Source organism: Hakea prostrata, chromosome 2, assembly GCF_041222555.1.
Source record: "Hakea prostrata isolate BN-2017 chromosome 2, UWA_Hpros_2, whole genome shotgun sequence".
Lineage (NCBI taxonomy): Eukaryota > Viridiplantae > Streptophyta > Magnoliopsida > Proteales > Proteaceae > Hakea > Hakea prostrata.
The window spans coordinates 56,933,588-56,957,622 of NC_142601.1; the positions used below are offsets into that span (position 1 = coordinate 56,933,588).

Sequence of the window (24,035 nt, forward strand, 5' to 3'; positions counted from 1 at the left end):
CTATACGGTGTGGGCTTATTAATGGGCATTCATCCAGAAATTGCGAGATGGCTTTCGCGTTTGGTATTCTCTAAATTGTATTCACCCAAGAGAGAAAATGAAAGAACACGGTAAGCGATCCAGGGCGATGCGGTAACTGGAAATTGACAGGGAGGAGCCGAATCCCACGCGCTGGTCGGAAATTGTCAGTCTCCGAAGGGAAGAAGTGAAGAGATGAACGAAGACATGGAGATATCGCTCGATAAGCTCCCAATCAAACGATTGGATGCCATTGAAGAAAATGGAGTAGAAAAATTTCCTCCGTGCGATGCTATTCTTCCCTGTTTCTCTTCTTCTCAAATTGATTTATTGCTTCGTTGTTCTCCGAGTAACTTTGGTTTGTGTTTAGCGTTGCAGTGACGTAGGTCACGACGAGAAGTGGGTTTCCTTGATTAGGCGTATCGATTTTGCTTGGGCAGTAGAGAAAGACTCCAAGAAGCAGAAAACTTCTAAAGAGACTTCAACTCCATGGCCGTGGCAGACCATGTTGGAGAATTTGCAGTTGGCTCATCAAGAGCTTTCTGTCATTATTGATCTCATAAACACGGTATTTCCAATTGCTTTCTTTGATTTTCATTCGTTGGTTGAATCTCCGTTTGCATTTGAATTTCTCATGAATTTGAAGAATTCAACTTCAATTGTACTGGAGATAAAGGAGGAAAGTGCTGTAGGCAGTACGGTTCCATAGTTAACTAGTGCAAATTAAATGCAATTTCGCTGAGGAATGTAGCGGTTCAGGTTCTACCCAAGGAAGATGTTGATTTAGGGTTTATGTTCTACTTTAGGTTTTAGAGTGCTAGAGATTGTAGTTCTGTTTAGAACGTCTGGTGTTTGAATTCAGTCTTGGGTTAGTCAAATAATTGACAGTATTTGTTTGGATTAGGAAGAGGAGTCTCGCGCTTTTGTGCAGCTTCGGCCTGCAAAAAGGGGTTGGGACATTGGTGTGGTGGGTTATCTTTTCCCCTATAGAGAATTGCCGTTTAGAAAGATTTATATAGGTAAATGCTTCTTAGAGCTAAGCGTAATACTAGATTTGCCTCTTCGACGTAGGATCTTTAACAGGTAAAAGTCCAAAATTGATAGATGTTAAGAGGAGAAGAATGATTATCACTTGTGTTTAAGAGATTAGATGGAACGGTAAAAAGTCCAAGCAGTTGGACAACTTTAAACTTTCGTATACTATTGTTGTGGGGTGGGCTTAAAGTAGTAGAAGTGGACAGTGCTAGTAATGAATAAATATTTTGTGGATGTTAAAAAAATTTGGTGATAAGATTATGTCCATAAAATTTGTTAAAGAAAGTGGTTGTCAGTATAGTTACATTTTTATGCATCCTAAGCAGGATTCAATAAATTAATAAGTTACATTTTTGGAAACATCGGATGGTTTTAACTCACATAATTTTTCTCCTCTCATCAAACTTCACAAAAAAAATTGGTCGCACTTGCTAAGAAATGCACCACCAGATAAACGCTCTGTTCAATAGTTAAATATAGGTCTCCACTTTTCAACATAATTTTCCCTTGGTATTCATGCAGTCGGGTACTACATGCAGAAGCCTTTCTGGTCATACTTGGATTCTCAAAATCCACTGATTGAATTAGAAGATAATGCCCCCAGAAAATTTCCCTCGAGTCAGAATACATAGGTGCAAAAACCCTCCATTCCAGCAATGGCTTCAATTCACCTGTGTCTATGCTTGTTGCCAGCAGATGAGCTGAGTTGCTGAAAGTTCCTTTTTGTGCTATAGGAAATCGCCTTTCTGCATCTTTGCTTGACATGGTCACCATATGGTTCCTACCTTCAGAATGCCTATAAATAAAAAATGAGAAGAAGAGGATAAGAAAGAGAGAATGCAAGAATGAGAAGAAAGAAGTGGTACCTAGGCCACCCACTCTGACCGGCAATTGGTACAAAGTTTTAGTCGAGGAGAAAATAGTATCTAGGTCATGATTTGGATAGATATGTTGGGAGAAATTGGAAAGGCTATGAAGATGTGCATGGCAGATATGGTTTGGGAGTGACAAATAAGGAGAGAACTTCAGTTTTAGATTTTCTATGGTTTATGATTGTCCATTTTAAACACATACTCTTAAAAGAAAGATGAGCATTTAGTTGACTACAAAAGTGGCATCTCAGTGGTCAAAAAAATTCCCCAAAGAAGGTCTTGTAGGTCGATAATCGGTCATGCGTATGTATCTAAAGTTTAAAGTATTGGTATCATATTTTTTTTGTTGGGTGTAACACATGTATCATATTGGAGATACAAGTCACACGCTACAGATACACATGGAAATGGCTGTTATATATACAGAGATACTCTTTAGAACAAAAGAAAAAAAGATGTATAAGTGGTATTCAAGCTTGTTTCCTTGACTAAACCAAAGTGCAGTTTGTTTCCTTGATTTTATTCCCTTTTAGAATATCGAAGCACCGGTCATGAAATCTGAAGGAAGCTGTCACAAAATTGAAGCTTTGGGTTAAAATTTGTCGGTCCAAGTACTGTTGATACTCTCTTTGAATATGTTTTGGTTGAGAGAAGAGTCACAAGGCAGATCATCATGTCAAATTGTATGGAAGGTGAGCTTGTTTGCCTTGGGGTAAGGTGGTGGAGCTTACAAGTTGATATTTTGAAATGATTTACTGGTGAATTGGTCAAACATGGTTGGACTTTGATGGAGACAGTAATACGTTGTGGAACAAGATGATTTCTGCTATTGAGGAGGTAGCTAAAGATGTCCTAGGCGAATTCTAATGTAAAAACATCATTCTTCTAGGGAGATGGTGGAATAATGAGGTTCAAACAACTATTAAAGATAAAAAAAAAGAAGCTAATTTCAAGACATCGTAAAGGACTAAGTATGTAAATATACAAATTGGCAAGAAATGAGGCTATGAAGATTGCAGGAATGAGCAAAGGGAATGAAATATGAAGATCTTGATAATAATCTGAGCACAATAGGAGGGGGGGAAGGAACCTTCTGTAAGATTGTTAAAATCAAGGGAAGGAAAAAAATTAGATATTCCAACCATGTTAGGTGTATCAAAGTGAAGATGGTAAAACACTAATAAAAGACGGGGACATCAAAGAGAGAGTATTTGTACAACCTACTAAATGAAGACATCAAGTAATAGTGCTAGAAGGCTGCATTACCTAGCAAGATGCCATATATTGTAGATGTTGTACAAAAAGTTCAGGCTCTCGAAGTAAAATAAGCTTCAAGGAGGGTGAAAGTAGGCGAGGCATCAAGTTTAGATGGTTCTCAATGGGAAGAGTTGCAATAATTATAGATTCATATAACTAGCAAGTCATACTATGCAATAATGAAGGTGAACCTAGGTTGGACCCCTAAAATTGGCCAAAACCAGACCCAAAGAAGTCTCTTAGGGCTGGCCAGATACTTGAGGGGTATTTTGGTCATTTCTCCCTGCTCTTTTAGGGGTGAATATGGGTCTAGTTTTACTCCCCTCAATTCCAGGGTCAAGGATCTAGTTTTGTATTTTTATTTTGGTTTGTCAAGTTTGAGTTATTTAAGAGTCAATTGAATTAGAGTGAGTTGGTTGGTTGGTTGTGATAGTGTTCCTTATTCAAAGGGATCTTATCTTCAGAGTTGTTTCCTCTTTGGAAGTCAGTAATTTGAGTCCTTAATCAGTAACTATATGTTAACTTAGTGTCCAAACATTAAAGTAGTTGGATCCCTATTAGTTAAGGAATCATAACTCGAGTCAGTTTGGTTTTTGAAGGCTATAAATAGCCTAGAGTCGATGTAAACAGTTAGCTTGATTTGATGAATAAAATTTGATTGAAGAATTGACTGTGAGAGTTTTGGGATCCCTAGGGGTGATCTGTGGCTGGGTATTTGCTATAGTTTCTGCACTTTTGAGTTCTCCATCTTCTTCTCCAAGCATTGATTCACAGTTCCAGCAAGCCTTACAGTTCACAAGTAAGTACAGAAGTACCCCAGCCCCCCCCCCCCTCTGACCTGTGCACCATTTCCCACCCCCTGACCTTGCTGCCGCACCTGTACAGCAGCACTCCTAAGCCCTAAGACTTCCCTGTACCTCCCCTACCTTCCAAGCCCCAGTAGTCCCTCTCCCACTCCCCTCTTCCCTTTGAAGAATTCTGCACTTCGTCTTCTTCTCTAAGAAATTTTGCAGAATTTTAACTTCCATAAACCCAAAGTTCTGAAGTTCAGATCTGAACCACCACCTACAACAGAGTTTTAGAGCCTCTAGAGTCCCCTAAAGCCCTAAGCATCCACATGTAACCTTCCCAAGCCCCATAGTCCCTCCCACTCCCCTCTTCCCTTTGAAGACTTCTGCACTTCGTCTTCTTCTCTAATTCTGCAGAATTTTAACTTCATAAACCCAAAGTTCTGAAGTTCAGATCTGAACCACGACCTACAGCAGAGTTTTAGAGCCTCAAGAGTCCCCTAAAACCCTAAACGTCCACATGTAATCTGGGGAATTTACCAAATTACCCCTAACCCTAGATTTTGCAGTTTCATCAAGTGTTTTTATTTCCCCGTCTCAGATTTGATTAAGATTATGGCAAAAATTATTTACCTACTTAGGGAACTTATGGAAGGATTTAGAGATGCTAATAAGGATTCTCACATAGTCTTTATTGACTTCGAAAATTATTGACTTCGAAAATTCTTATTAAGGAGTCCATGGTGAGTCAATTTGGCTAGTAGTGGAGAGGAAAAGTTATTTCCATTTTCCAAATAAATGTGTAGACATAATTAAAGATGTGTGTGATGGTCTAGTGACTGAATTGTGAGGGCGCTTGAGGTGATGAATTCAAATTACAGTTGGATTATATCAATGATTAGCTTTAAGAATTTATTTTGGTCCTGTTAATTACAGATGATTCAACCAAAGACATTCAAGGTTAGGATCCTTGGTGTATGCCTTTTGCTGTTGATATCGTTTTGGTGGATGAGACAGAAGCATAGATTGATCCTAATTTAAAGACTCCTATGAGAGTGTCTAAGTGTTTTCATATCAACTGATATGGCCTGAGAAGATATGGTCGATACAAATAGTTTTGTGTTGTTATGGCCATTAAAGGCCCGTGTAACTATTACACATTGACTTTGTTTTTAAAACAATAGATTAAGGAGATTTAACCTAAAATGTTAGGTATTACCGTTAGGGCTGCAACAGGGTTGGGCTGGGCCGGGCTTTTGCAATCCCAAGCCCAGCCCTATATAATCTACTCTAAGTCCATTCCCGCCCTGACCCTAATTTAGGGCCAAGGATTATTGTCCCTGACCCTAAGCCCTACGGGGCCAAGCCGAGCCTATTCCTGCCTTGATTGGCCCTGTCCCTGTCCCTGGACCTAATTGGCCTTGTTCCTAGCCCTGATTGGCCCTATACTTGGCCCTGTCCCTGGCCTTGATTGGCCTTGTCCCTAGTCCTGGCCCTGGCCCTAATTGACCCTATACTTGGCCCTTGCCTTAATTGGCCCTATCCTTATCCATGTTCCTAATTCATTGAGATCAAGCACCAGGAACAAAAATTAGGGCCAAAATCAGGGCCAGGGTCAAGGCAAAAAATCAGGGACGGGTCGAGACAAGCCCGGCGGGCTAAAGAGTAATCTCAGGCCCACCATTGGCCCTAGTCAGGGCCATAATTATATTGGCCCTAACCCGCCCTCAGGGCCAAAATCTTGAGCCCAAACCCTAGTCGGGCTCAGGGAGAGCTTAGGGCGGGTCAAGGCCATCAGGGCCAAACTTGCACCCCTAATTGCCTTATAAGGAAAAACTTGATCTTTGTGTTCAATTTATGTTTTTTATTCATCTTTCTTGCTGTAAATTTTGCTGAGTCAATTATCACATCAAACTTAATCATTTGCAAGGAAATCGTACTCAAGTTGATGAAAGTCTCCTATCTTTTTATTGTATGATATATATGTCTTATATGAAGTGATACGACTCTTAAGATCACCCTTTTGATGTGATACCTGTAAGATCACCCTTCCGATGTTATACCTGATACTGATATGTTAAACATTTGGTGTCATCATAAATTTGCACTCAGGGTAGCTCCGATGATGCAATGAGGATGTTGGGATGAATTTTCAATACTAGAAGGGATAAAGTTAAGGGATGATCAGATTAGATCTGATTCGGAGTGGCTCTAATAGTTGATAAATTATGAGAAAGTCAACGAGGCAGCATGACCATGTTTAACTGAGGCCTTTAGATGCTCCACTAATGAGGAGTAATTTGATTCACATTAAAGGAGCCAAAAGAGCCAGGGGCAGAACTAAAATTACTCTGGGAAAAATGGTGAGGAAAGGCATGCATAGCTTAAGCCTTGTGTCAACTGTCAAGTATGATATGAAATTAGAGCTAACTAGTGGGTGATAATCCATGTAGTTGACATGTAGTTGACCCTAGTTGGAATAGTGTTGAGTTGTTTCTGAATGTATTTTATGTTTAAATAATTTATCTTTTGACACTTTTTTGTGTAGGTGGAAGCTAATGATGCAGTTACTGTGGCTGGCATGACCAGGCCTAAGCAGTTGCCTAATGAAGTTCTGGCAGACCTCTCTGTATCTGCGGCAACCAAATTGCAATGCTTCCGGGTACTTCTTTTCGTCTATTATAGCGGCAGTTATTTCCTTTTCTTTAGCTGTGTTCAATAAATTGAAGGTTAGAAACCTTCTTTAAAATGTCCTGCAGAATCTCCAGCTGTTGATTGTGATTTTAAATTTTTATCAAGTCTCATGCTATTTTTGAATTTAAATATATCTATTTTAGACTTAGCCTGTCATTGGAAAACATTAAGGAGATATACTTACTGGGAAGAGCGGGGAAAAAAAAAAAATTTAGGTACTTTCATTACTTCATCATCATCCTTGGGTTTTTGGAGAGTATGCTATCAATTCCAACTTAAGTAAATCCTTTCTGCATATGGCGACATGTTGTGGAATTTTATCTTATAGAATGAGGTATCAAATGCTACAGTTCTCATCTAGTGTTTAAATTGAGATACTTTGTGGCCAGGTTCATTTCACTCCTTGTCAGATGAAAGAGTGTGCCTTGAGGCATTTCAGACTCTTTAGGCTGGACGGAGTTCTCGCATCGGAGTTGAACACATTTTTCTGATAGTACAAGGATTTTGCAACTCCTTGTTAAGCTCTAATGGGGAATTGGTAGGCCTAGGTATTTGAGGTTTGGTTACTACTTAGTGGTGACTGGTCCAATCTTATGATAAGTTTTGGAAGCAGTCGAAGATAATGGTATCTCGGCACCCAAAACTGATCAGATGTAAGAGAAACTTCAGATTTGAATTAGAGGCGTACAACTGCGAATAAGTTCCTTTTTTAAATGCTTACATCCAACTCTTTTATAGTATGGTTGGCAGAGTTCTAGAGTCTCGTTCAGAGTTTCTCTTTGACTTAATGGCCTTTACATTTCCAAGGACTTATAGTGGGACTTTTCAATATCTTTTTATGAACTTTATATTTCCAAGGTCCATGACAACTACCAGCAAAACCAACCTTTTGACATCCTGAAGACTCCACAACTTCAGATGACAAATGATGGAACCAGGATTGGCCCCCATAGAGCAAGGCAGAAAGGAAGCCCAAATCAGCCCCTCCATGCGGTCTAAAGGGCGGCCGAACCCTATAAGGGGCAAAGGTGACATTTGCCATCCCCTTTTGGAGTTCCAAATGGCCCAGAAAATTCCAGCATATTTTTAGAAGCTAAGATCTGCATTTCGTTTTTCATCTGAACAAGTGGTAGAGTCTTGGTCTCTCTAAGAGTTCTAGTTGGAATCCAATTTTCAAGTTGGATTCCTTCTTAAAGTTGGTTTTTTTTTTTTTTTTTTTTTTTTTTTTTTTTTTTTTTTTTTTATTTTGAAAATTCTATATGTTTAGGAACTTTTTAAAACAAGAGACCTTTTCCTAGTTTTGTTTTGAAATTGAGTCCAATCTTAAAAGGGAATTTTAAGCCAAACAGAATTCCTTGGTTGAGTCCAAGTAGGAAAACCTCGTGTAAGGCTATTGTTGAACAGTAACAGCCCAAACTTCAACAATAAATAAGCCCTCTCAGTTGTAACAAATCAGATTTGATGAAATTAATAAACTAGGACTGAGTTTAGAGATAGAGAATGTTGTGTGATCCAAGAAGGGTCCCCATTATTCAAAGTGTTGTAGTTTCTGCAATTTCTGTGTTTGCAAAATAATATTAACTGCAAGCGCACGGTGTCTCTCGGTCTAGCTAACGGGTCGATCTTAGAGAGATATACAACTTTAGAATTTAACCCCTTAATGGTAACGCGAGAGTGCGAGGATTCAAAATTTTTAACTAATTGATAAGACAAAATTAACGGATCTAAATAAGCGGTCCTAAGACATACATCTAACTAGTGCAATGGAATTGGGAATAAAAATAAAACAGACATAACCTAATCATTCATCATCTAATAAAAAAAATGCATAAATGAATAAAGGTAGGAATAAAAGATATGAACAATAAATAAATAAATAAATAAAAGGGAAGTGATCCGAGTGTCCTAGATCGAGGGAAGGGGAGTATAATTAGGATGACTTTGATCATGGACCTTTTGCCGTAGCTTATAGTCCAATGATTGGGGGAACGGATATTAAAGAAAAATAAAATGCAGAAAGTAAATAACAAAACAAATAACAAAACAATAACTAAAAAAGGGAAACCTTAACAAAGAAAGGCATGACTGTAGGCATCTTTGATCAAGGACCCAAAGGGATAGGGGAAAAATAAATAAATACTGAAAAATAAATCTTAAGTTAAGTATGTGGAGGGGCAGACAGAAGTGGGAATTGGGGGGGAGAGAAGATTACTGACAAAGTTACTTATTTGCATTTTTGAATCTTGAATAACAAAAAAACTTTGAACGATAGATTCAAATCTCAACCAACCCTTACAACCAAATTTGGAATGATCCACATGTGCAATTGCTAGACCTAGAGAAAAACAAATCCTTTTGGAAATTGAAACTTGAACTTCAAATTGAAATTGGATTGATTGAAAGAAAGAAAATAAACTTGCATAAAAAGAAACTAAATGACTTGAATAACTATTGCCTTATCTAGAAAAATTAAACCTAAAAATTGAATTTAAAAACTAGAACCCCACAATGCAATCAAAGAACTAGAGAAAACCTAAACAAACTAAAGAGAAAAGAAGTGTAACCTAAGTCTAAGAGGGGAGTGGTATTTATAGGTGTTGATGAAGAGTTTGCTAATAAGGAAGAAACAATAAATAAATAACAATATTAATTGAAAAAATTAAATCAAAGAATAGAAAATAGAAAAATTGGAGATAGAAAGAATAGAGGGAAAAAAATAATAATAAAGAAACATATTGTTTGGAATGGGGGGAGGAGAGAGAGAGAGAGAAAATGAGTGGGAGCTATTAAAGGGAAAAAAAGATAATATTAAAGTAGAAAACGTGGAGACGAAAGAGGGAGGAAAGAGAGGAATGCATATATATTTTAAGAAAAGCAATATGAGTTAATTAAAGAAAAAAATAAAATAGTAAAGTAAAAGAAATAGAAAGTGGGGAGAGAGAGAAAAATAATCAAGGAAATAAATAAAATCTTCTAGAAAATCCTAACCTTTGACTACTTGTGGGCCCCATACATGCGCCCACATATATTTATATATTTTTTTTCAATTACATAAAGTAAAATAAAAGAAAAATCCTAACTAATCTTAGCTGTAGATCAAAATTGGCTTCTTTATTTCTAAGATATTTTTGGAGTTGGCTTATAATTGCATCTTTAGCCCATCATGCTCCAAATCAAGCTCTTTTCGCACTTGAGAATTTGAGGGATCTCTTTACGTGTAAAATTGCATGTTTCATACCCAAAACTCCAAATATTTGCTTAAGTCTTGAAAAATCCTAAAATTTGCAAAAGCAACATAAAACCCAAGGCAGTTCCACTCTAAGTGTGTAAAATGCATGCTTTATGCCCTAAGATTTCACACATAAATGTGCTTATCATTCAACTTTGTTCCTCCTTCTTCAAGCATGCGGCAGTCATTGAGGACCATCAAATCCAACAAGTGTTCGCTCCCAGCCCCTCCCTAATCAAGTAAGTCCAATCCCCAACCCCTTTCCTTCCCTAATACCCTTCCCCATCCCTTGCACAGACCTCCCTCCCCTCTTTCTTCCTTGTGGCAGCTGCAGCCCCCATGCCCCACCTAAAACCCTAGAATTTCTCTCCCCTCATTATGCCCCCCTCCTCCCTCTTTTTATGCCTCAAACTTCTTCAAAGCCCCACGCTTCATTAGTTTATTAAAATTCTGCAATTCATCTTCTTCCTTTAAACCGAAGAAACCCTAATTAACTCAAATCTCAATATCTCCCTAACCTTTCACCCAAAACCCAAATCCTTTTTAGATAACTGATGTAAACCCGCCTTTAGGGTTAGGGTTTCTAGAATGATTTCGAGAATCTTCTGGCAAATAAACCTAAAATATTATGGGAAGGTTGGATGTTTGTGAATCTCTAAGGAATCTATGGGAAGATCCTAGAGACAAGTTAGGATTGATATGGGTTGTCTACAAGCTCCCTAGGGATGATTTGAGATATGCAAAATTAATATGGGATGAAAAGGATCAATCTAAAATTATTATGGGCAAGTTCAGTTAACAAAATTTAAATGGTTGGGATCAATTGGGAAAAAGGGTAAAATTAGGGTTTTATCATATCCCTATGGGATGGTTTTGGATATCTAGAATCAGCCAAGGGTTGAAAGAGAATAGAGGGAATCGATCTTGGGAAGGGTTTGGTAACTATGGGCTTGATCTCTGAAGGAAATAATAGTTATTGTAAGATCTTGGTTAATTTCTCAGATCTTTCTTTTCTTTCTTTCTTTCTCCTCTCTCCCCCCCCCCTTTTTGCCGCAAGTCAAAATAGAGAAAGAGAGGGTCCGAGAGAGAACAGAGAGTAAAAAAGAAGAAGGGGGCGGTGTATGGGGTAGGGGAGAGCTGGGGGAGGGGCTGGGATGTGTCGCAGGGGGTACCTAGGGCGCTATCAGGGATGGGGGTGGGGTGGGTTCCTAGGGTTTGCTCAAGAGGGAAGGGGCGAGGGTGGAACTGCTATGGGGCTGAAGCTGGGGGAAGGGGCTGGGGTGTTGATACTCGTTTACTGCTGGAGAAAGAGAAGGCTTGCTGCTGATTTGTTGAAGAAGGCTGTGGCAACTTGAGACAAGACTCTTAAATCCGCCGTGGCCCTCCCAAAGAGAATCACGATCTGTTTTCCTACAAATAATGTTCAATCTTTATTCAATGTAGACTAAAGTTTACAAGCATAGACTGGCATATAGCCTTACATCAAAAGAAAGAACTTAAATTGGGAGACTCTATTCTTAAGACCTAGAGATTAACTTAACTAGGTTTTTCTTTATAGCTTAGGATCCCTTGTTTACAGCTAAATAGTAACCACACACGTAAAAAGAAACCATTTTGTAAAATTAAGCCTAATTTTGCGTAAGGAACCTTAATAGATTCACTTGGGACTCTGTATTCTTAAGACTTAGAGACCAACTTAACTAGGGTTTCCTTTGTACCTTAGGATCCCCTGTTTACAACTAAATAATAACCACACAAATAAAAAGAACCAATTTGAAAAATAACACCTAATTATCCAAAAGGAATCTAGATTCCATTGGGGACCTTCTAATTTTGACCCCCCAAAAAACTCAGTATTTGACAAGATACTAATCTGAATAAAAAGTAAAGAAAGATCCATGACCCTTGGATCGAGGGATTCCAACCAGAACCTTCTTGAGACCTAAAAGGGCTGGAAAAAAGACAAAATACCCCTGGAGCATTTGGCCAGCTTTGGATTGGGCCTTTTGGCCCCCCCCCCCCTTTTTCTTTTTTTTTTGGGGGGGGGGGTGGTCAACCCTATTCACATCAATAGCCTTTTCCTTCCCCCTCTCTAGCTTCGGCCTAGCCACACCCTAGAAAACACAAAACTTCCTAATTTTAGAAACCCTAACCCTGAGGAATAACTCTGCAAATTAGAATTCTGTTAAAACAGAATAGATTCTTCAATTTCTAGGCCCAACCCTAGCCTGGTTGAACCCTAATACCTTCCCTCACTTAACCCTGGACTTCCCTATCCATAGCTCCAGCCTCCAAGGTATGGAAGTTGAGCCACTCATATCCGCAGGGTATTTTGTGCTTTAATAAGTTGCTGTCCACTGAATAGATTGGCCTAGAACAGCATGTTTCAAACCCTAGGACACTGCTGGTTCTTACTTCTTAGTAAAAGATCTTGAAGATTGGCCCTCTACTCTTGGGTTACATCAACTAGATAAGACAAAGTAGTTAAATTTGTATGTTCCACTTAATCTCATATATAAAGAGTGTACTCAATGCATGAAGCTCGTGCTATTTGGGGTTTGGGGAGAATCACATTGATAGTACCCGGCCGTGCCCCTGCTTTTGCAGGGAGGCTGTTTTTAGATTATGCCCATTACAATATAAAACATGATAACTGTGTGATGTGACTGTGAGTTTGACCCCTGGCCAAAACCCTAAGTGGGGCCCCTTAGATGGCTCCAAGAATCCCCCATGAGCTGGCTGAACCCTCTAGTAGGTGTATTTAGGGCATTTTCAACCCTCTTTTATTGCTGGAATTATTTCCAGAATTATTCCTAGATGGTTAAGTTGTGGGTAAGATCAGACTCTTGTACAAAGAGGGTTCCTATCTTTTAGGAGGGTTCTTATCTTTTTGGAGTTTACTTTTAATTATAAGTTGTCTTTCTAGTAGTTGGTGGTTGAGTGTCCTAAGGAGTTCTTTTTCAAGTGAACTACCTTAGATAGAGTCTCAAGTTAGTTAGTCTTTTATTTTCAGCACATGTCTTTAGTTGTTTAGGTTCTATTTCAAGGATTGAGGTTTGTGTTGCGATCCTAGTATGTTAAAGAATCCAGCATAGTGTTAAAGTCTTTTAGTATATTGCTTCTTTGTAATTCTTCAAGTTTGATTGAATAGAATTAAGAGTATTTGTGAGACAGAGGGGTGTGGTTCTCTTTGGGAGGGCCACGGCAGTTTTTGAAGTATCCTCTACTACAATCAGCAATTAATCTTCTTCAACAGCAGCCATTAATCATCAGAGCATGCTTCCAAGTAAGTATCCACAAGTCCCAGCATTCCCCTGCACCCTTAGGCCATGCACACTCCCCCACCCCTTCTCTTCCTTGCGCCACCCTAAGAGTCCCCTCCAACCCCAGCACAGCTCCTCCCTGCTAGTTACCCACCCCCAACAGAAACCTACTTCCCCTTCCCTACTCCCTGCGACAGCCCCTGACCCCTCCCCCACCTCTCTCCTATCCCTGCAACTTCTTCACCCCTTCTGCTCTCTGGCAGCATCAAACCCCCACCCCCTGTAGCTTCCTATTCCCCAGCCCCCTTAACATCTTTCGCCCTAGGATCGCACCCATCCCTAGGTTTCAGTCTTAATGTCAGTTTTCCAAATAAGCCCTGTTTTCTTAGATCTGAAACTTTCCTGCACTTCATCTTCTTCCCCTAATTTTCTGCAACTCATCTCCAGACTCCTGAAACCTAACCGTAATTCAAATTAGACTCTCCCCTACATTCAAGAACCCTTAGAACATTGTCTGAAACTACAAGACAGCAAGTACAGACCCTGTTTGCACCATAGACGAAACCCTTTATCCTAAGTTTCAGCCCTCCCTTTGTAAAATTCAGATCTGGGAATTGTGATACAGAAAGGTTTCAGGTGCTAACCCTTCCGATGCAGCCTAGAAAGTTAGTTTCTCTTTGCTCGAAATCCTGAGCAGCCCTTAGTTTTAGGGAAATTCCACTACAAACCCTAACCCTAAAACTGAGTTTACATCATTGTAAGCCCATGCTCGTGACATATAACCTATTAGGTTATTTGTTATACTCGTTAGACTAAGGTTTGGGTTTATTCTGGTGCGAATAATTAACTTGGAACCTATCTTGATCTACAGCGGCCATTGAAGTCCTTCAGATGTTTCTTTTGTTGAACTTAATTACTTTACATTCTCTCTATTAGCCTTTGTGTGTATATATATATAGGCTTCAACCATTAGAGTGCCGATTGCCAAACATTTCCTTGCTCTTAGTTCTCTCAATAGAATCTTTTATTGCTTCTGTTTGTAAGCTCTGCAGCCTAGCTTAGCTTGTCATATTATCTTCAAAGTGGGAGCTTACTTGGTGCTCAAACCTTGTAGAAGTTTGTCCACCTCATAGTCAGAAAACCAGGTTCCTCACCGAGTAAAAAAGTAACAGAATCTGTTCAGGATCTATGTAGACTTCGCCAGGGTCAAAAGCAAGGGTGTCAATATCGTACCAGAACCACATACTGGAACTGAAACCACCTGCATAAAACCGTACTGTAATGAACCGTTTAAAAAACAGTATATGGTGTGGTGCAGTATGAAAATGGTTTTTGGTTCAAAACCATCAGTATATTCTGAAACCATACCATATATACCGTTTAGAGGTATACATATACACAACCATGTATATTTTTAGGTTTAATTGGAATAAAATACGTTCTTTGGTTCCTTATTTGCACTAATCAGTAGTAAAACTGTTTTGCACCATTTAGTACCATGTAATACCAAAAGGTACCACTTTCATACCCTACCAAAACATACCATTGCAGTATGGAGTTGGAGTTACAAAAGTAGATCTTATGTGGTACGGTCGGTTTTTAGTTTTGGGTAGGTATATTCCGTACCATGCCAAAACTGTTCCACTTGACACGCTTGGTAAATGTGACCAAGCCATGTTGGTTTATTTCTGAGTCACAAGAGACTTGTTTTCTGCAAGTCACATGAACTTTGTGTGTCAGGTCATTGTTTAAATTTTGGTCTAACCTAAATACTAAACCACTGAAACTTTTAATAAATATCTAGTCCAATCTCCACCATCCTCTGGCCCAACTTTGGTGCTGAAACATCATTTACGGATCCTTAGTGGAGGGTAGTTGTTGTAATCTTTTATTTAATCATTCTTTTGCCCTTGTATGTATTTGCCTTTTTTTTGTTTGGGGGGGGGGGGGGCACAGCCTGAAGAAGCTTAAGGCCAGCTGCAAGATCAAAGAGAGAAATGTCCAAACCGTAGGTAAGAACAATTAGCCTATTCCTTGGGGGTGTCATAATTTGTTTTTTTTTTTTTTTTGGAAGCTTAAGGCCAGCTGCAAGATCAAAGAGAGAAATGTCCAAATCGTAGGTAAGAACAATTAGCCTATTCCTTGGGGGTGTCATAAATTTTTTTTTTTTTTTTTGGGGGCGGGGGGAAGCAGGTGGTATTTACTCACTTTCTATTCTCTATTTTTTATATTTTGTGATATTTAATGTCAGAATTCATGATGTATCCTTGAATGAATTGACTCGCCCAGTTATGACTCAATGTCCAATAATTCATTTCCTTAGTTTTATCATATGCATTGTGCTTAGCTACTTACCTTCCAACTCTTTTTATTTTTATATTTGTAGGATCTGGGAAGATACTTTAACAAGTCTGCCACTGGTTTGGAGCAGCAAGTTGCTAGGGAAGCTAGATTTTATGGTGCTCTTATCAGGTAGTGAGTCTTGAAGCCCTGTCAAAGCCAACACATAATCATTAGTTTACAAAATAAATGTTTCCAAGATCAGTGCTGGACTTATCTTTTCAGATCTGTTATTAATCAGGGCCAATGCATTTTGCTTATTACTATTTTTTTCTTGCAAATCAACTGCTGTCTTGGAATCTTGATGTATATCCATTACTTGTGACCTCTGTGGCTCTGTTGTCTTATGGATTCCGTTCTGATAGTTTGCTAAAACACAATATTAAAGAAAAACCATCTAGGGCAGCAGAATTTCTGTGGGTAAAAGTTATTATGAACAGGCCAGAGTGGAGATGAATCAGTAATAGAAGCTCCAACACTTGGGGATGAATATTATAGAGAACAGTGATTAGAATCTTAAAGACTGCAGGCTCAGCCCATTTGTAAGATTGTTCTATCACAATCTAGCAATTGCAGGTTAGAGTCAACAGAGAACTTCTTGGCACAGAGAGAGAGAGAGAGAGAGAGATATGGGGGGGGGGGTGGAGGGGTGCTAAGACTGCATACATTATGACCCCCTCCACCCCCCCCCCCAACAAAAACAAAAACAAAAATACAGTGGCAGAAGACCAAAGATAAAAAATTTGGTGCCAACCAAGTTTTGGACTAGATGGCCCCTTCCCCCAATTTTTTAAAATATTGTATTAGTTCCCTTAATTTTCCCTTGTTTTTCTCTTTGTCTGTGTGAAGTACCAAGTGAATCTCTGTGGGTAAAAGTTATTATGAACAAGCCAGAGTGGAGTTGAATCAGTAATAGAAGCTCCAACACTCGGGGATGAATATTATATAGAACAGTGATTAGAATCTTAAAGACTGCAGGCTCAGCCCATTTGTAAGATTGTTCTATCACAATCTAGTGGTTGCAGGTTAGAGTCAACAAAGAACTTCTTGGGAAGGGGGGGGGGTGGGGTGCTAAGACTGCATACATTATGATCCCCCCCCCCCCCAAAAAAAAAAAAAAACCAAAAGAAAAAAAATACAGCGGCAGAAGTCCAAAGATAAAAATTTTGGTGCCAATCTAGTTTTGGACTAGATGGCCCCTTCCCCCAATTTTTTTAAATATTGTATTAGTTCCCTTAATTTTCCCTTGTTTTTCTCTTTGTCTGTGTGAAATACCAATATTCCCCCCCTCCCCATATTGGAAACAAATTTAAACGTAAAGATGAAGGATTTACATGTCATTCTTATTTTCTATTTAACGGTTATAATTAAAATCCAATTTGTAAGGAGGAAGCAATTAACTCCCAATTGGAAACTAACTCATCATCCCTAAATTTCTCCCTATTTATTCTCTCATCTTCCCTCACATACGACTAAGGAAAAATTTTCTTCCTCACACACGACTAAAGGGAATACTTGAATTTCAAAAAGCTAAACTTTTCTCCTAGATCTTCTCCACAAGACTACAATTAGGTATTTTTATTTCTCTCTCTTTTTCGGTTTATTTTCTTCCTTTCTCTCTTTATTTTTTTTCTTCATTTGATGCTTTCTCCTTTTTTTTTTAAATGCTGAATACGTAAGAGTAAGAGTATGATTGTATGAAAGTTTCTTGCTTTGTTTTTATTAATTATTTATTTTTATTTGTGGTTGATACGAGAGAGCATATATTTTTAATACACCAAATTAAATTCAAACTCAACGAAATAGAAACTCTATCCTAGAATTCAAAACACAGTAGAATATAAGAGTTTATAACTTTGTATTATATCTAGACTCTTAACACCTGCAACATTGGATAAGATTCTGTATAGTTGAATTTTGAAAAGTTTGTTGTTAATCAATAATAAATAAAACATTTCCGCTGAACTTTGAATTCATCGTTTGAATTCTATATGTTTTTTCACTAATCTTGAAAACATAAAAGAAGAGAAACTAGAAACAAAATAAGGAATAATAGGTTTATAAACCAATTTAATTTTATAGTAAGAAAGTTGGGTGAAAATAGGTTACAATCTTATAGATGCAAGATCAAACTGTAAGAAAATAAGATTGAACAGAAGTTACAATCTTACTAGGTTCTTTATTTCTTGCCACTTTTGATTTACTCCTTAAAAAAAGAAAAAAGAAAAGATAACAATTAACTAATACAAAAATTCGTTTCTAAAATTGAAATTACTTTTAAAACTGGTTGTAAATTTTAGAATTTTCTAAACAATTTACTCCTAAAACCAAAATTTTTTTTTGAATTTTTCTTATTTATTCCCTAATAAATATTATGAAATTAATTTTGACAAAAAGAAGTCACTATGTATAATCGATTCACCATGGGGGGTTGTTAATCCCGATTAATCCTAACTGTATCCTTTGTTGGAGTGGCTCAGAGAACCTTGAACACCTATTCTTCACATGCCCCTTTTTCCCGCCTCCTTTGGGGAATAGCCTTAGCCTCAATTTGGCCCCATTCGAGATGCTCCTTCGGTTTCACTCAAGATTGGCAGTGGATTTTAAGACTCTATTTTGGGTTGTCCATTTGTGATCGGGTTGGCACGATGGTCTTCAGTGCATCCATCCACCACCTTCGGTGGGAGTGCAACCTTAGGAGATGGGAATTCCAAATCTTGCTCCATTGATTTGATTTGGAAAGTCATTTATTTTGATGTTTCTTCTAGGCTACAGTCTATCTCCCATCCCGCGGTTATGGACACCCCAAGGAACAGGTTCATTGTTGTTACTTGGGGTCTTGATTCTTGTTTTCAGCCTCTCTCTTGAAGGATGGCTCCCCCCCCCCCCCACTCTCTCTCTCTCTCTCTCTCTCTCTCTCTCCCCCCTTGTAAACATCAAGGGGGGATTTTTCTTTATATAAATTATAACATCATAGAATTTGTGAGAAAATCATCCTCCATCCTCTTCCACAATTTGTTTGCTTGTGGAAGTGTTCTATTTATTATTTGATTTACAACTAACTTTTCAAAATCCAAATATAAATAATCTTATATAATGTTGCAGGTGTTAAAGTCTAGATATAATACAAAGTTACAAACTCTTCTATTCTATTGTGTTTTGAATTCTAGGATAGAGTTTCTATTTCGTTGGATTGGAATTTAAAATTTGAATTTAATTTGGTGTATTAAAAATATATGCGCTCTCAACGAATCTACCACAGATAAAAATAAATAATTAATAATAAAAATGCAGCAAGAAACTTTCATGCAATCACTCTATTTTTTTTTTCTTTTTTCTTTTTTGGTGAATAAAGAATAATATTAAAACTACAAAAAATACAAAGAGAACAGGGGGCGACAACCCATCAAGAGGGGGGCTGAATAGGGGAAGCGAGACTCTAGGAACTAACAATTAACCTATTATTTGGAGAGTCAGGCACAAGGGGATCGAGAAAGGAGAGCAATCTAGAAGAAACATCAAAATGGATGGCATTCCAAATCCCATCTCGGGATTGGGATTTGGAAGTCCATCTCCTCATGTTACGTTCCCACCACATATGATGGATGGCAGTGACAAAGACAAGCTTTCCTACTTGGTCACATATCGAGGACCTAGAAAAGCTTCTTAGGATCCAATTCCAATCACGAGCAAACCCAAAAGAGCATCTCGATTTGATGCAAGGGCAAGGGTCCATAAAGACAAAGAAAAGGGAGCAATAGAAAAAAAGGTGGTCAAGGTCCTCAAAGCCATTCCAACAAAGGATACCGTTGGGGTTGACAAGGATTTGGCGGCTATTAAGCAATGATTGGGTGGGAAGGGCAAGGTTGAGAGCTCTCCAGAGGGTAAGGGAATGGCGGGGGATATGGTTTTGAACAGACAAGAAGGGACAAGGGGGAGGGGGATCTCAGGAGGTTCCAAGTGGAGGTGGTGGTGAAGGATTTAGTGTGGGAGGGGAGCTAGATGGTTATGTTAGAAGGAGAGGGTGAGGGGGGGGGGGAGGGAGTTCCAAATTTGTGTGAGACTAGGGTGGGGGAAGGGGGTTCAAGAACCATTAGAAATGAAGGATGAGAGGGAGATAGCTTTTGGGATACGGGTGTCACAAACAGTACGGGGCCAAGGAGAGTGAACAATATACCCATCGAATGTCAAGGATCAAGCCAAAAGGATGTGGAGGATCCATAGGAGATTTGGATAGAGATAGCAAAAAGGGCACGAGGGCAAAGAATAAGGAGTTTCCTCCAAATTCAGGAAGAGGTGGAGTGGATCGGGACCATCCAAATGGAATATGATTTAAGAAGATAGGAGTAGACCCAGGAAATGCAGATGGAATCATGTTTGGAGGTAATTTTCTAGATAAGCTTGAGAAAACAAGCCAAGTTAACATCAAGAATGCGGCGGATACCAAGACCACCTTCAGATTTAGGGCGACAGGTGGCATCCCAACTGATGGGGTGAAGGAACTGGGAGGAATCTTGGCCTTTCTAGAGGAATGCACAAAAGAGAGATTACATGGCATGGATCGTAGCTTTAGAAAGGGAAAAGATGCCACACCAATAAAGGTATAAGGATTGGAGAACATATTGGATGAGCACCACTCTACCTACGAAGGAGAGAAGTCTACCTTTCCAGAGTTGGAGATGTTTTCGAATGTGGTCAGGCATAGGGGCACAATGGTGGCAGGTGAGCCTACTAGGGATAAAAGGGAGACCAAGATAAATCATACTCTTACTCATACGTATTCAGCCTTCAAAGAAAAGGAGAGCATCAAAGAAAAAAAATGAAGCGAGAAAGAAAGAAAATAAACCGAAAAAGAGAGAGAGAGAAATAAAAATACCTGGTTGTAGTCTTGTGGAGAAGATCTAGGAGAAAAGTTTAGCTTTTTGAAATTCAAGTATTCCCTTTAGTCGTGTGTGAGGAAGAAAATTTTTCCTTAGTCGTGCGTGAGGGAAGATGAGAGAATAAATTGGGAGAAATTCAGGGATGATGAGTTAGTTTCCAATTGGGAGTTAATTGTTTCCTCCTTAAATATTGGATTTTAATTATAACCGTTAGATAGAAAATAAGAATGACATGTAAATCCTTCATCTTTGAATTTGTTCCCAATATTGGGAGGGGGGTGCCATGGCCCCTGGCCCCACTGTAGTTCCATCCCTACTCATATAGCTTTTGTATAGCTTTTGAAGTATCAGGTCTTAATGTATACATAGTTTACCATATTCTTTGTGCTGAATGATTTTGTGTCCCTGTTGTGAATGTTAATACATATGCATAGTTTTGCTCCCAAATTTTAACAGTGGAACCATACTAAAGGTATATCAAAGGCATTCAAAAATTATTTTCATAACATGAATTCTTTTCTAAGTGTTATTGAAGATCGAGTCCATTAATGCCCCCCCCCCCTTTTTGTTTTTTCTTTTGCTGTTCCTAGACTTACTCATGTGTGATATGCTGAGTAGCTGAGGTCCTCTGAACCTCAGTAATGCTTTGGTTGTGTGACTCGTTAATTTTAGGCATACTAACCTTTCCTACGGTTTTATTGTCTAACATGCTTCCACTTCTTTGCCATGGTAGTGGTGGCTAGTTTTCACACAATTTCCTTATTTGAAAAGGTTCTCTTAATGTACCTTACTTTCTAACGAGCGGATAGATTGCAGCAGAACTGGAAAGTTAAACGGCAACGCTTGGCAGTACCCACAGCAGGCAGCGAAGGCTTCACAATTGATCTGTTTGATAATTCATTATCTGATCCAACAGCTGTAGTTCGTCCATCTAATATATCTACAGTCCGTGTTGATCACGACTCCGCTGGAATGCTGGCTATACACTTACCTCCAAAGGCTTTTCGCTCCATGCATTTTCAATTTCTTGGTGGCCATTCATGTTACAAGCCAAAGAATCCCAGTAAACTCAAAATATTTGACTCTGATGAGAATGAGTTGACAGAAACAAGAAAAAAGGTTATGAGTGATGAGGACGCTGATGAATGTGTTAAAGAAACTCATTCGGTTCTTCGTGCTGTTCATCAAGCAATCTTTGATGAGCAGGTATTGTTCAGTGATTTTTTGTTTGTTCCATGCCTGTAGATGCTGTATTTTGGCTGATTGGTGTCTTATCTAACTCCAGGTGTTTGAGTTGGTGAATCGTGAAGCCTTTAATCCAACTTCTGGAGTTAATGTGACTAGTATAAGAGAAAACTATCTACAGTTGGGCATTGGTCAAGGAGCCTCGGTTTGTATTTCACTTGTTCCTGCTGGGCAAGATGCAGATCAAATGCCAGAGATGGCTGATAGTTTGGAAACTCTAGTATCATCTTCTGAACCACTTGATGGGGTGAAGGCACCTAGAAACAAGCAAGATACCCTGAAATGGAAGTCAAGATTTCCTAATCCAATCAGTTACGAAATTTATCTGCAACAGATTCTCCATGAAAATGTTTTTGTGAGAGCAAAGGATAGACGCCAATCTAGTGCTAGAACTCAAATATCTGGTCAGCCCGTTACTTCAGATGGATTTGGTCTTCTTGGTCATTTTAGTATGACTTTGTCTCACAGAGTCTTTGCAAACAAAGTTCTGGCAGAGCTGGAAGTTCTGGTATTAACCTTTTTTATTTGATTTATTATTTTTTAGTTAAATATTGGCAATAATTTTCAGTCCCCTCACTAATTCTGTCACCAACATGCAGGCCAGCAGGGTGCCTTATCTTCATTTGTTGTCTCATCCTACTTGGCATTCTCGTACTTCTTCATGGTCACTGACTATGAAGGTTCCTCAGTCCATTCTTCATGCAGGCCATCGAACCAGGCTCTCAGATGTCCAAAGCACGAAGAACATTGTCAGGTCACAGTTTCAGACCAAGGTTGTTGTGAATGATGACCGAATAAGTGTAGAAGGGGAGGGTGCACCTAATGTTGCTGGCTTGTTCAAGGGGAGTTCTGAGAATAGCTGCTCAATGAACAGTTATGGATTTAATCTACCTGATCTTCCTGTGGTCCTCCTGCAGCAAGTATGTCTCTTTCAATTTGATCCTTTAAATGTGGATTTTAAAATTTCTCATCTTACATGTAAAAAATATTGCTGTCTGTTGCAGTATTTAGGTTGTGGTCAGCCGTTAATTTGTCAGAATGGAATGCACAGTTTACCATTGAAATGGACACAAAAGAGAATCTTTTCAGATTTTTGTCTTACGCCTGGAATTAGTATATCATTTGCTTGTTTTAGGTTTTTTTTTTTTTTGGGGTTTATATATGATATCATTGTGATGGGGCATGTCATAATTCATCATAACGCCAACTCATGATAGTCTAATAACCCCTAATGTTATGCTGGTTAGCCTGTCTTTGATGCTTGGCCACTGGCATGGAACCATTTGGATAGCTTTACAAACCAGTCAGAAAATACCCCTCACCATTGGTTGCATGCTGAAACAAATCATAAAATTACTATATTGTTGCATTTTGATTTAATGTATTATGTTATGGGATTTTGTGACAGGTTGCAAGTCAAGTTGTTCGCTGGCTTCATGAGGAAGCTCTTATGGTGGGAATGAAAGCAAGCAGGGATTTCCTATGCTTGTCTTTCGAGCTAGATCAGGGTGAGATATTGAGCCTACTGGCCCACATCGATCCTGAAGATACTCATGGGGGCATCTCATGGTGGTTGGTTATGGAGGATGGGATGATGGAAGAGAGCAAGCTTCAAATGGATCTCACAGCAGGTGGATCTGAAAATAGGAGATACTTAGGGCACTTATCTTTGGAAGCATTGTATTCTACATTAATGGCCTTTATGACCTTGTGTAATAGCAGTAGGAGCCATTGATTCTTGAAAGAACACTGTAGGACAGCTGTAGAAGAACACCATTGATTCTTCAGCAGTAGAAGGGCAAGAAATTTTTTGGGGTAATTTTCTTGTCTTCTTTACTTTGGGAGTTGACAAAAATCTTATTTTCGTCATTGCGTTGGTCACTCTCTTCTTCACTAGTCTCGGTGGTTGATCGGATTGTTGTGGGTCATTTACTTAATAGGGAATGCAACCACCATGAGCAGTAGCTCTGCTGTCACTCATTAGGAACAGATTGATCTCGACCTCTTGGTATTGACTGGCGAGTCACTACGTTCTGAGCACCTCTCCCCACGTCCCTTGAATGAAAGAAAGAGAAAAATAGAGTAAGAAACCTAAACGTGCTTGCTTCAATTTCTTAAATATGGCAACAAAATCCACGGCTATGGTTAATAAAGCGACAAGATTACGCAATGGCAGGTAAGCCAACCTCAGCATTCCAAGGCTTAAATCACTGCCTTGAATGTCTTTTCTAATTAGTGGTTTCTCTTTCAACTTGACCTCAGCTGTTTCGAGATTTTACTCCATCATGGACTTTTTCTGGAAGCACTGTAGGGTTACGTCTTCAAACTTCAAAGTAATCTTGATTAATATGACTTCCATCTTCCTGAAGCAACTCAATAAGCTTCTTCCCCATTTGATGGCTTTTGCCGCTTTT

At 38.9% G+C, this 24,035-nt stretch overlaps 1 protein-coding gene across 2 annotated transcripts; it reads left to right on the forward strand.

The window, feature by feature from the left end:
• Positions 1–23,927, forward strand: LOC149025127 (RNA polymerase II transcription mediator). Of its 2 annotated transcripts, none has more exons than XM_089145345.1 (8): positions 1–302; positions 397–586; positions 6,519–6,632; positions 15,543–15,628; positions 21,186–21,582; positions 21,662–22,129; positions 22,221–22,541; positions 23,030–23,926. In XM_089145345.1, exons 1-8 carry the CDS (start codon positions 214–216, stop codon positions 23,354–23,356), a joined length of 1,992 nt encoding a protein of 663 aa, XP_089001471.1. In that variant the 5' UTR covers positions 1–213; the 3' UTR covers positions 23,357–23,926. The 2 variants fall into 2 exon arrangements, with proteins under 2 accessions (XP_089001471.1, XP_089001472.1); XM_089145346.1 differs by having other exon boundaries at positions 217–302; positions 389–586; positions 23,030–23,927.
• Positions 23,928–24,035: the final 108 nt, after the last annotated feature.